This window comes from Typopeltis vanoorti, chromosome 1 (genome assembly GCF_054136105.1).
Source record: "Typopeltis vanoorti isolate ZY-2024b chromosome 1, IOZ_Tvanoo_1.0, whole genome shotgun sequence".
NCBI lineage: Eukaryota > Metazoa > Arthropoda > Arachnida > Uropygi > Thelyphonidae > Typopeltis > Typopeltis vanoorti.
In genome coordinates, this window is record NC_143549.1 from 159,375,156 (window position 1) to 159,389,527 (window position 14,372).

The window sequence follows — 14,372 nt, forward strand, 5'->3', positions numbered from 1 at the left end:
ATGTAGATACTAAAGGTGGAACTGAGAGGGTGAGAGGGATATAATTGAAAGACTGACAAAAGCTAATACTGCTTTCAGAAGATTACATAATATATGGAAAACTTCAAAATACCAGAATAAAACCAAAATAAAGATCTTTTAGCGATCAAAAAAAACAGGACGCTAAATTAAATAGTTTTCAAACCAAAATGTTTGCGTAAAATACTAAAAATGTGGACGCATACTAACAATGTACAGCACAGAAATTCCTAAAGTAGCTTTGACATGGATTCTAGAAAGAAAACGGAAAAGGGGAAGGCCTAAATTAACTTGACAGAAAATGACTGAAAAGGAAAGAAAACTGGCTGGCTGGAAGAGCTAGCAAACTGGCGGCTCAAAGGTAACTCGAAGAAACGAATCTCGGCCTTATGCGCCATGAGACACGAAGAGGATAAATAAGTAAGTGGTGCGGTTGATACGTACGAACAGTAGAAGAAGAAAGACATTAAACAATTTGGAAAAAAAGGTATTTGTTTATACTAATAATAAGGAGACTCTTTTAATAAACTTCAATCTTATTTTACAACTCTAATGTACAAATAATTTATATTTTCTTTAGTGTTAAAAATCAAGAAGCAAGTTTAGACCTTAATAAACACTGATCGACGCTGACACTGTTCGAAATATTGTACTCAACGAAGTATCACAATATGCCTAGTGTATTGTCACAATATACCTAGTTTATATCTACTGCTGAAATGCATTCAATTATACTTGGTTCAGCATAATCACTGAGACTGGCGAGTATCAGCAATCAGATAAGTGCATTGGCTTAAAAAAGACCAACGAAGATGAAGAATGTGAAATACTCGATGAGAATCCTCACTACTACTACTACTACACTACAAGTGTTTCCACAGAGCAGTCGTGGGGATTACGAAGATTTCTTACATGGAAAGACCAATGTTAGAATCCTATCTAGGATGCGTGGACTAAGTATAAGCGTTTTTAAGTAAAGGTGTGGTAACAGGTTCCATAAGAAAGTAGCACAGCTTTTTATTTTCCTTCCCAGAAACTTTGCTTTCAACATGCAAAACCGACAAACCGCGGACAACATGGGCCTTTAAACAATATATTGGGTAACGGCCACCGATACAGTTATCAGTCATGTGTGAAAAAAGGGTGCAATGTCTATCCTAACAAGTATTGCAAACAAGCCGGCCTGGTTGGCCGAGCAGTTAGCGTGTCCGCTCTCTAGCCAAAAGGCTGTGGGTTCGTATCTCGCCGTGGGCATGGATGTTTGTGATTATATGTGGAAACACTAGTGGTGGTGTCGGGCTGTAGATTGTGTTGGTGTGGTTGCGGTTAGTTGTAGTTGGCGGAGACAGAGAGCTGTAGAGTAGGTGCCTCCCTCGATGTGTCTTTGGACTCCTTGGAGGTCCAATAATAATAATAATACTTTCATTCCAACCATATACCCATATTATCAATATACGAGAAACATTATATATTCGATAGTATAACTTTTGTTGGTCACTACTTCGGAATTCCAATATTTGTAAAGACATTTTATACAATGCTTTAGTTAAATGTCATCAATTAATTGAAAAACAAGCACGGCTGTCTGCACTCTAAAAGCATTTTAAACTCTCTCTCTCTCTCTCTCTCTCTCTCTCTCTCTCTCTCTCTCTCTCTCTCACACACACACACACACAGAATGATATTATATAAATAAGACTTAAAAATAAAAATAAACGATAATGATGTGATAATGACAAAACATTTTTACTTTGATAGCATCTGCAGGTGTGGGGCCACAGCACAACTGGTCCTCGAAGTACAACTGAAGAAAACATTCTTTCAGCCATTGAATTCTGCCATCACTCAATCTCTGCTGTTGCTTTAAAAGACTGACAACTCTTTGCAGACCGTCATACCAAAGTCGGGCCACCATGGATGGTGCTACGAACTCTACAGATCTGTTATCCGAAAGGTTTGATCCATAGAGTAGTTTAAGACAATTAGAAGAAGGAGTAAATTGCTCCAGGCCATGACGACGAGATACTAATGTGAAATCTGCAGTACTACCTAGCGTAATGTCTTTGACATAACCGAGGTCGAGGAATCCTTCTTCGAGATTGTTCAGTGCTATATCTCCACATTCATACTTTAGTAGTAGTCCAGGACAGACAGGATCTTCAATATTTAGACTCAGTATGTAGTCTTGAGGTCCACTTCCGCGAAGCGCACTCCATGTAGGTCGACACCATGTCACTGTGCCATTACTTAATTCGAGTTTTAAGTAACAGACGGCAGAGCGCGATCCTTCTTCTTCCCAGTGGACTACTGTGGTTCCATGATGCATACACTGGAGAACATGGAGATCGAGATTCTTGGGATTCAGAGGAATGTAACTGATGGAGTGATTGTTTGTTAGCGGTTGGACTGACTGATAAGAATTAATACTTAATTCATACAAACTGTCGTCTTCCTGAGGAACACCTGAAGTGATATTCCTGAAAATATAAAATTATTCAGTAGAAATCAAACATAACTAAATTATATTTAAATAAATAAATATCACGGAGATCATACAAATTTTGTTTCTTATTGATGTTGCATTAATTCGTGTGTGTGCTCGCGTATAATATAGTAAACATATAGAACATTAATATTAGTCTCTTGGGTAAGTTGAGTCAACTAAGGAAACCCTGCTCTATAAACCAAACGCAGGACCTTTTCAAACCACAGCCTTCCATAAGCGGAGTGGTAGTCTTCTACCAGGTAACAAAAATGTCTGCCACTTCAATATTCTCACAAACATCGATGTCCAGTTGGGAATCGTTACTCAGGCTGCTAAGGGGCAAACACCAGTAGTGCCTGCAGTTGATTGTTCTAAGTAGTGCGGTTAAAAAACGAGTTTGATGGAGAAAACACGACTTGTCGATTTTTTGTTTGTGACTAACCTAGATTCAGTCGGCAAAAGGCCTAGGAAAAGATCCTCAAGTCTGTGATTAGAATCAAGTTCATAAGTGTCTTTATGAACCTCTGAATCGAGGCCTTATTCAGAGGAACGACAACTCTCTATAAGGTACTTATGTCTTTCTAGCACTGTTGTTCTGATTTCTGGCTTCACTGTGTATTCAATGTGTTCCTAACCTTCTACTGCCTATTCGCCATTAATCACGAGCCCTGGTCTGAAAGGTTCTTGGCCTAACAGAAAAAAACTAATTTATAATTTCAATTTTTTTCAACATAATCTCCCTTAAGACTAATATATTTATTCCAGCGATGCTCCAGCGCCATTATCCCGTCCCTGTAGTGGTGCTCAGTAAAATCTGCAAAATACCCCTCTACAGCTGTAATCACCTCTTGATTCGAAGAAAAACGCTGACCAGCGAGGTAGAGTTTTAGTTTTGGGAAGAGATAAAAGTCAGAGGGAGCCAAATCTGTGGAGTAGGGTGGCTGTTCCAACAATTCCTAGTGCAGATCTCTTAATTTTCCCATTTGCCAAAACACTTTTGTGGGCAGGTGCAATGTCCTGATGAAAGATTTTTTTTTCTGCAAACTGGGTCTTTTCTCACAAATGTTTTCGTCTAGTCTGGTTAAAAGATCGGAATAATATTCCGATTAGTTATCAGTTATTAGATCAATTATTGTTTTACCCTTTTCAAGATAATTAATACACAAAATGCCTTTAGCATCCTAAAACACCGATGCCATGACCTTTCCTGCTGATGGAACCGACTTTGTCTTCTTTGGCGCTAAACAACCGGCTTCTGTCCACTGTTTTGACTGCTGTTTGTATTCTGGTGTGTAATGCTGAATCCAAGTCTCCTCCATAGTAATAAATCGACGTACAAAATCAGTTTTATTCTTGTTAAAACACTCCAAGCACTGTTCAGAGATTTTCATGCGAGTGTAATCTGCTGTGAGCAAGCACGGCACCCATCTTGCCAAAGCTTTTTCATATGCAATTCTTCATGAAAAATATGTCCTACACGTTCTTTTGAAATTCCCATAATCTTAGCAATTTCACGCACTTTGACTTGTCGGTCGTTCAATACCATATTGTCCACTTGATCGACGATTTCTGGTGTTACACTTTTGAAACGTCCATCACATGGATCACCTTCAAGGCTGGTACGGCCACGTTTAAACTCAGCAGCCCATTTCTTAATTGTCGAAAACTAACTAGAGGAGTGCCCATAAACTTTTATGAACTTCTAATGAATTTATCTTGGCGTTAAACCTTCTTTTACAAAGAATTTTATAACCGCACGATACTCAATTTTATCCATTTCAAGGGATACAGACAACACTTTTGCTTCAGACAGCTGTATAAAACAAACTACTTGATAGAATGACTTGCAATTTCACATGGATGCTTATGACAGATGTACCGACTTAGAAAACTATCGGTACGATGGCAACACCATCGTGTCGATAGTCGAAGCCGAGAACATTTCAGACCACCATCGAAATAATAAGATTTTTATTTTATCTTATTTTATTCATTTTTATTTTATATATTTATTTTTGCTCATAAAGTAATTATTTCACTGAAAAAAGAACAGTAATATTTTTAAGTATTTTTAAAAATATTTTTTTCAGTTTTTTTAAGATTACATTTTCAGGTGTTGCGAGAATTTTTTTTTTCTTATTTGTAGATTTATGTTATGAGAAAATGCGTTTTTTTTTTTTTTAACCTGGCTTATGACATCTATCCATGATACGACTGTTCTTTTGAACTTCCACTCTTTTTGTCTAAATAAGAAAAAATATTCCTCACATTATTCATATCTTAAAGTGCTGCCCCACGATTCACGAAAACCACCTCGGTGATGGCAATTCTGTGGCACACGTGCTATAAGTAGCAGGTGAGGTGATATTTGTTGGTACGCCACATGTAATACTCAATACACTCTCTGAAAATGATTCTGTCTAAAGAATAAAATTATGCTATGAAAAAAAAAAAAAAGAAACAGTGGTGTACTGTGAAGTTCGGGAACAATGAAAGTGATAAAAAAACAGCTAATGGCCAAATAGTGAGTTAATGTTTTTCAGAGGATTTTTTTCCCCTCCAGTCACTTCGGATTGTTTCTTTCATACTGCGTAGCGAAATGAACGCCAGTATTATCAAATAGCTCGTAACGCATTGTAAAATAAAACACTGATGATAATAATAGCTCTTATTTCACAATTAAAATCATTAGTTTTGTACTAATTATTCTGAAGAAAGCACTTGTAAATTACAATAAATATTAATTAGAAAGGATTGAAATCTATTTCGAAGTCAAACAACAAAAAAAAGAAACTAATAAGAATGTACTGTTTTCGTATTGACTAAAAATAACTTCTAATAGAATTTTATTTTTGAGCTGCATTAACAAATTATAAACCTCATTGTTTTGTTTATTTTTTTAATAATAAAACTTTATTCGGAAATAAATATCAGTCTGTGGAACTTTCTTACAACAGAAACCTTCTACGGAGTTCATCTGCGCAGACAACGCTTCCTTGCAGACATTTATTTATTTATTTTATTTTTTGCTATAATTCAGTCATCTCGTGGTAGAACTGTAAAACGTCTTCTCAAAGTTCGGAAGAGTCCCGTGAATGAGTGTAATTTTTGATTATTACCTAATTAATGTTGGTTCTTAATGGACATTATTATTATTATTAAATTTTCCAGCATAAAACTTCATTCTATCAACGATGGCAATGCCAAACTCTACGCATTCACTTCTGCTGTGTAGTGAAGTATTTCAAACTCTGCAAAAACTGTATCCGAAGCTTATATTTTTGGGGAAAAACTGGGGCTCACAGAGAAGAAATCCATACCACTGCAACTAATACGACAGTGTTAGAGAGAGAGAGAGAGGGTGAGAGAGAGAGAGAGAGAGAGAGAGTCTTAAAAATCAGCAATAAGTGAGTTATATACCGACTATCATCACTTCCAAATTTTTTGAAAGCTGAAGAATGCATATATGTGCTTAATATACATGACATGTGCTTATGTGTAAGGCTGAACACATTTTGAATTATTCTCACGATTGCACTACGCAGGCGCTAGGAATAAAACACATTTTGGCAAACACACGATTCTACAGATGTTTTATAGATTGACTGTTATAATAAATTGGAGTATTCTAATATATTGTTTTTAATGTATAATAATACAAGAGAAGATTAGGAAAAACATCAGATATGTTTACACGTCTCAATGAAACACAATTTACATCTAAAAGAAAGTGGAATCATCCTTACGTTGTATTATCGCTCACGGGACCAATTTCTGCTGCAGCTTGTATTCGTCTACTGGCATGCATGTGAAAGGCTTGGATGTCTTCTAACACTTGATGAATTTTGAAGATTTTATCGACGTTGATTATTCCTCCGACTCCTATCCTAGTCATAAAGTGATCTTCACCGTGAAAGTCCGAAACAAACTAAAAAAGATATTCACAATATATAGTGATTAATGAGTGTATAAAACATGACTGGAATGTTTACAGAGATAATTGACTGCTGTGCTATTCATTCAAATAACACTCAAAACGATGGGTATGACATTCAGTACACGTTTTATAAAAATATATATAAAAGCCCTCTAACTGTAATGTAACGTTCATCATCATCAGCCATTTTCTGTTCACAATTGGACAAAGACTTTTGATAGGATATGCTGTTCAGATTAAATATTTTGGAATATGTCAGTTTAGTTTATTAAAACTTGAATTTTTAAAACAAAAGTAACTCAACTCGAAATTCGCGAGCTCGAGAGATTTTAGTTTCAAAATAAATGGAAGTGGAACAAAAGGGAAAAATCTGGGATTCGTAAACATAATCAAAATAAAGAAAAAAAAATGCATACCTTAATTTAGCATGATATGAAATTACGAAAATTTAAAAACGAAAAGAAAGAAACAGTAAGGTAAACTGGCACAGATAATCACCGATTCATCTTCACTACGTGCCTGGCATGAAGACTTGGAAGCATTCATATTAATGGGGGGCTAACGTTCATTTCTTGGTACAATGTCGTTTCTCCTTATGAACATCTTCATAATATGCATTTGTATCCTTGATTAAGTTGAAATTTCACATTCTCTTTTTCAATAACAAAAATAATGTTCGTCACGACATGGATTCCAAAAATAGATCATTTTACCTGGATTCATAATTTTGGTCATCAGTTACCGTCTTCAATATGCGTGTGGAATTTTGGCAACTTCTCCCATTGTAAGAAATTATGTGGTGGTCTTTGGGATTTGACAACATTTGGCTCTCGTTTCTCATCCTTCCAAGATTGGTTGAGTCCCCTCAACAGTGGAATGGCAGCTGGCTTGCCATTCCTTTAGGGTCCGTTCCCAACCGGTGGTAGGCGTACCCCCGGGGTACGCGTTATTGACTTAAGACGTTATTGACGCGTATTAGTTTAGTTATTGACTGAGTATAAGTAAGTGCGTTACATTAAGATAGACACTGAACAAAAGTGTCAATATTTAAAAACAGCTATTTTAAAAACAAGGGGTACAATTTATAGAAATGGGTTTAAAAGGGGTACGTAAGTGGTAAAACGTTGGGAACCACTGCTCTAGGGGGGTGGTAAGTATTTTATGTAGAACTGTGTGTTTACGAAACCTATTGACTGTTCTGAGTGACGAAAACTCGAATTTCCGGAGAAAAAACCTCTATCCCTGTATGAGACCGGCTAACTCACCGTTTGATTAAAAATACTTGATAATGGTTCCTCACGTTAGATGGGATTCAAACCCTGGTCTTTTCAACCAAAGGGATCATTATACCAGCTGAGCTATGGAAGCTCTGATAACATCTGGTACTAGCATTAAATGTTTCACTATCAGGATCATCACTTTTAAAGACTCAAAAAATTCAGACTTTTTCTTGAGTAATAACTGGAACGCTTCTTCATTTTGACGCTCATTACATGAAGCTGGAATCGTTTCCATTTTTTTGTCCTTATCCATAGTCGTATAAGAGAAACTCTTGCTGGTTTCACACACGGCGTTTTTATATACTTTAGTTTTTTCGTAACGGTATGAAGTGTTGATTCATTTTATATCATCCGCCTTTAACTTTTACTTCTAGATCTAATCTCACTGCAGCAACACTTTCTTCTAAGTCTAAGTATGGTAATAAACAATTTTTTTTTCTTTCAAGATTTATTTATTAATTTGATATTGCAGGGATCAATCAATTAGAAAAAATATACCGCCAACCAAAACAGGTAAATTAAAGTCTGAAGATATGCAACTGCGAAACAGCTCTGACCAAGGCTTTTAATTAACCAAAGCTTCTAATTAAATTTAAACAAACACTGTAAGATTTTCACGTAAACACGTAAACTAATTTTCTCATACACAGAACCGGTATGAACTAGCCAAAAACGGAAATAAATTAAAAAAATAATAATAATAATAAATAAATAAATCGCGTAAGTCGAACACTGGAAACTTGATATATGACTTTCTCTAGCGCTATTTTCTGTGTTATTTTGTTCGAATCCATTGCCATTTGAAGAAGCAGTCTACTTTACATGTTTTCGTTTTCTTAATTGTTGTTATTATTATTTATGTTACTAAGTTATGCTGAAGCATTACTTTGATGCTAACTATAGAATAACTAGAACCACATACCGTATAACAACGCCTCAGATAACTAATTACATTATACTGTATATAAATACAACAATCATTACGGAAAAGCCACCCGGAATTTTTATATTCCAGATTTGCTAAACAAACTGCCGTTTGATTTGCACCTTGCAAACTATCCTCTATAGATATGACACCTTAGCACAAGCTTTGAGAATACATGCAATTGCATCATATGTTATCTAGAACCGATTTAATTAAAATGTACTGTATATTTCAATTATTTCAAAAAGGTTTTTACCTATTGCAAATATAGCATTACAAATATGCCCATAAAATTGCAGAGTGTAGCATTGTTATGATTATTTGTGTATGTTAATATAAAAATTGTTACTTAGCATTTTATGCTTCATTTGAATTGTATATTTGTAAATATTCTGTATATATGACGATAATAAACTTAATGTATTTAAAAAACACAAACCTGTAAAAAATTATTATTATTATTATTATATAATAATATATTATTATTATTATATTAATAGTTGTTAGTAAGATATATTAGTAAAATATAATCTAAATTAGTAAGAACCACACAGAAGTAATAGCTGGAACTAGAGTAGCATACCAAATCCACCGTTACAGTTTTTCATTTGAAATACTTTATTCCATTTATTTCAATAATATTATTGTATTTTAGGTCCCAGATCTTATTTGTTTTTCGCGAGATTAGATTCTATTTTATTTGTGATAAATTATGATAAATATCAAGTTAAAGAGATACAATAAATGGGAAACAAAGTATATTACCATTTAAAAACAAGTTAAAATGACAACTGATATAAATATGCATTTTAATATTTCGCTATTTTGAGTTCGTTGTTGAGATACTTTTTTTTTGGAAAACAAGAGTTTTATTTGAATGTTTACAATATGATCTATGCATGAAACTCACATCTAAGTGCTGGCTGTTATGAGCTGGAAGAACTACTAGACTAGGCATGCCGTGAAGCACCGATTGCAAATCTCGAAGAAAGCTTCCAAAGAAAGGAACCACTTTACTATGGGGAATAGACAGAGATCGGTCCACCGCATCTCTATACTCTTGGGATATTTCCGATGTTAAAAGAGCTTTACTTAGCATATCCAATGTAGTCAAGTTATCTTTGTCTGACAGAGATAACCAGAAAGGCTTCAATTTCTCAGACCTGTTTGGGAGAAAAGCAAATATAAACTTCTTTTCTAATTTGTGAAAGTATACGAACATAAGCATATTAAGCCATCTATAAATAATTCATGGTAATATTTAGTAGAAGGCAATCAGCATTATATTACAATTAATTTTACTGTTATTCAATAAGTACCTTCAATGCTAATGAGAAACGCACACCGATTACTGGATTATTACACCATCAAACGATTAGCGGTAGAATAATTTACAAAAATTCTTCTACACTGCAGTTATATAGAAATGAAAAATCTCCTAGTTTTCTGGGTTAAAACCACCAGTGGTTTTTTACTATCCATCTTCGCATACAACTACGAAATACGGTTTCCCCAAACATCATTAACTGGGTCCCATTTTTACTAAATCCCATTTTTTATTTCAATTCACAATGTTAAAACAGTGTAGAAATAATAATTACAAATGTTCCTTACATTAATATCAATGATGTTTCCGCACAGTGCTTTTATCCTTCAACCTTAATCAATTAAATATATAAAAAAAAGTAATGTTGATTTGGATATCCACTTATAGAAATTTGCCTTTGACCCTACCACAACCAAATCTTAACATGATTTTACATTTTCTTATATGTAACAGCACGTTAATATTAAAATACAGTTAGAAACATGGGAGCGAGTTTCTTATGCTTAGTGAGAGAGAAAGAGAGAGAGAAAGCGTAGTATATAGACTATCAGAAAAAAATAATGGAATCACAGAAAAAGTAGTAAGAAAATCAAGAATATCAAGATTGGGTTCAAAGAGAAAAAAAAATCAACAGCAAATGCTACAGGTAAGAATCTTCCGGTGTTATACAGTTTGTAGCTATTTAGTTTTTGTTGTGAAGTGAAAATCATTAGCTTGCAAGAGAAGACAGCTTTTGTTCCATTTATTTTGTATGTTCTTTTTTTTTTTTTTTCTTCGACGTTTATTTTATAAGAATAGAGCGGGTTCAACGGAAACGCAAGGCACTATTTTTTTTGTCACTTTCATACTTTTCTCCTAAAATAGTGCGGAACATATTTTCGCAAAATTTGAGAATTCACTGTCAAATCCACTTTGAATTTATGTTTGCAAATTATACTGAATGATACTTAAAAGATTGGTGTATATAGTTTTTCATAAAAATGATTTATTGAGATAATTCAAAAAGAAAGATTAGAAATATGTATCTTAAAGCAGGTATGACATATTCATATCAATGTCATAGTATTCATTCGTATCTCGCCGCTACTTACTTTCCAATTTTTTCATCAATTATCTATAAAAGGAAATCATTTTACTTTTTTGTATCAGCAGTAGAAGGATTTAATCACCCCACTGTCTCCTGTTTTGTATATGTTACTTCTCTGTAATGTGCCATCTCAAAAGACTCTATCCTGTTATTAAATAAAAAATACAATGGCTAAGGTTGGTTGGTTGTATAAAAACAACCAAAGAAACCAGACATATCATTGTAAGTCTACTGAACGTTTACAGAGAAAGAAAAGTTAGAGTCAGTTCGCTAAAGAAGGAAAGAAAGAAAGAAAATCCTGCTTTCTTCGTCTAAGAATGGATTAACTTGCTCTTGATTGAAAAAAGAAAAAAGCCTATAGAAAGTTCCTCGTATCTTTGGTATGATCCAACCATTTCATTCAAGATGTACGTGCTATATATGTTTGTACAAGAAACTAATAATGTGTTATGTGCTTATCACAACTGCTACTGTTCGTTATATATTTCTGTACTACAATTTGCATCTTTGCAAAGAAAAAAAGTGGATTTCAAAATTGTCTCCCAGTTAAAGTCTGCAATGTTTGAATAATTCTTATTATTCAAATATACCGTTCTTCGAAAATATTCTTTTACATTCTTTCAGAAGCAAATACACAGAGCACATTTTGTTCTAACTTGCGATTATACCGCCTTATGTTATTCATATTATTGATATACAGAGCGATACATAAGTCACAAATGATGTTTAGAATGTAAATAAAACATAACTATTAAAAATATCCAGATTCTGTATTTCATTTTAACAAAACTAATAATAAATAGTTAATAAATAAAACGTTATTAAATTTTAAACCCTTTCGTGACTTATGGGCTACCCTGCAATTCAGTTTTGTTAAATTGAATAGTGATTGCTTTCTAAACTATATAATCATTAATTTGATCATTATGATCAAAGATTAATGAAGAAAAATACAGGTATATATTTTTATTCTCTCCCATTATGAAACACTTACTTATTTTGACTTTATACGTTTATGAGAAAACGTATTTAAAAAGAATGTTTTCCAAAAATCATGTTTACATAATAAATACTTCATCCAAAGATAATGACATCCATTGAGAATATTTGCATTTATAACGCAGATGACCCAGTTTTATCTAGCCTGAAACTGAACAGTTTTCTAAATATCACTGATTTGATGATTTGAGTTTAAACCAGGAGAAAACGAAGTTAAAAGAGAGTGTATATTTGTTAAATTTTTATTTAAATTGTATATCCGGGGAGTGAAATCATGAAGCATGCTTTTTAATGTGAAGGAAAAATTTTCAACAATCAAGAGATGAAGCTTCCGTGGGTTCAGAAATGAATTACGTGGATTCATTTTTGAACTCACGGGATTTAGAAATGCATCTTGAAATTTTCCTCCCTAAATGACAGGTATAAGAAATATTTCTTATAAATGTCAAAAATATATTTCAGTAGCAAGAAAGCAATTCCTTTTCATCTTTAAGCATTTTTACATAGAATTAAATTCATAAAATCTGAAAAGTGCAAATGTCTACCAGTGACTAGAAAAGAAAACATTTTACTCATTAAACTGAACAGCGAATGTCATTGAATAAAAGTATAAAATATAAAAAAGGCAATCCAAACTAACTCATTGAATTCATCTGATGGAGATCAATAAGATCAATTTACATATTTGAGAATTTAAGTACATAATTCATCGCTTTCCAACAATATCATTTTTATTATATAAAAATGCTATTGCTGGAATACCGATGAATTATGTATTTTTAAATAACGTTACACATCAACATCGGGCCAAAGTGGCATGTCTGATAATGTGAGGACTTTCACCCTATCTGCTCTTTATATTACGAAAAGGACATTCAAAAATGCAAATATGGAATTTTTGATAGATTTTTGCAAGAACGATTTCGGGATTTATGTTCGTCCGATTCGGACCCGATCATATGTGTGAAAAGATGTCTACAAGTGTAAGGCATTAGAGAAGAATACAGATCTGCAAGTGGTCCAATTGTGTCAGGCAGTCTGCAAGCAAGAGTATAAAAGAACATGCAAGTAGATTATTATGTCTGTACATAAGTGCTAGGAGTATCAGAAACAAAGAGGTAGAGTTTGTGGCCTTAGTCAATATGTTGCAACCTCAGATTGTAGGAATTAGTGAGGCCTGTCTATCAGAATCAGATCTATTAACTGGTATCGAGTGTCATGGGTACAGTATTTTTAGGAAGGATAGAGTGGATAGGAGAGGAGGGGGCGTGCTGCTAATGATATTGGATGACTTAAATCCAGTTAGAGTTGAAACCTCTGAATGTATTAATACTACTAACAATATTTCATGTGGCAGTGAGTTTGAAGCCATCTGGTGTGAGATGGAATCTAACAAGACAAATTACATAGTGGGTTGGTGTTACAGACCTGGTGGATCGGTTACTGGTGATGAAGAAAGGCATCACTGAATAGAAAATGTGAGCGCGAAAAGAGTAATCATAATGGGAGGCTAATTATCCAAATATTGATTGGGTAGCAGTAGAATCTCATGAGAAGAATGAAAATGTATTTATTGAGCTGTTGCTGGACAACTTCCTCAAGCAGCATGTGATAGAAGGAACTTAAGGTCAAAGAGTGCTAGATTTGATTATAGTGTCAGAGGGCGTTTCAGTTAAAGACGTAACTATTCTGTCTCCAGTTGGTGACAGCGATCATGCGGTACTCACTTGGAAATTGACTAAGTTTATATGTGTTTCATTCAGAAAAGGTTACATGCTGAACCACAAAGCAGGAAATTATGACCAACTGAGGAGTATACTGAGTTCAGTAGAATTTGATCGGTTGCTGGATGGAAAGAATATTAAAAGTGCATGGGAAGCATTTAAACAATACTAAAAATTGATGTGATGTCAGAATGTGTCCCGAGAGTTCGAAGAATAAATAGAGTAGGAGTCATATGGATTTGTAATCTTAAGAAGCAAGAGATTCGTAAGAAAATCACGATGTGGAAGGAATACCGTTTGCATAAGGATGGCGTCCGTTATGAACGTTATAAGCAGCAGGCTAGAATAGTCACAAGTGTTGTACGGAAAGCAAAGTCTGAATATGAAAAGATACTGGCTCTGTGTGGTAAGACAACCCACAAGAATTCTATCGATATGCTGCAAGTAAAAGAAAGAATGAACATGAAAGAATAAGACTTCTAAATCCAGATGGCGTGAGGGTTATAGATGCAGAAGAGGTTGTTCAGTTAACGAGTGCCAATTTTGTTAAAAGCTATCAACCTGGTGAACGCAACACTGAACTCATTGTT

At 34.1% G+C, this 14,372-nt stretch overlaps 1 protein-coding gene across 1 annotated transcript in view; it reads right to left on the bottom strand.

Annotated features, from left to right (window-relative positions):
• LOC150110581 (uncharacterized) overlaps positions 1–14,372 on the bottom strand; it is an 851,360-nt gene that overhangs the window by 407,524 nt on the left and 429,464 nt on the right. Inside the window, 3 exon segments of the mRNA XM_090402114.1 lie at positions 1,769–2,495; positions 6,250–6,431; positions 9,556–9,808. Coding sequence (XP_090258240.1) covers positions 1,769–2,495; positions 6,250–6,431; positions 9,556–9,808 — 1,162 coding nt within the window.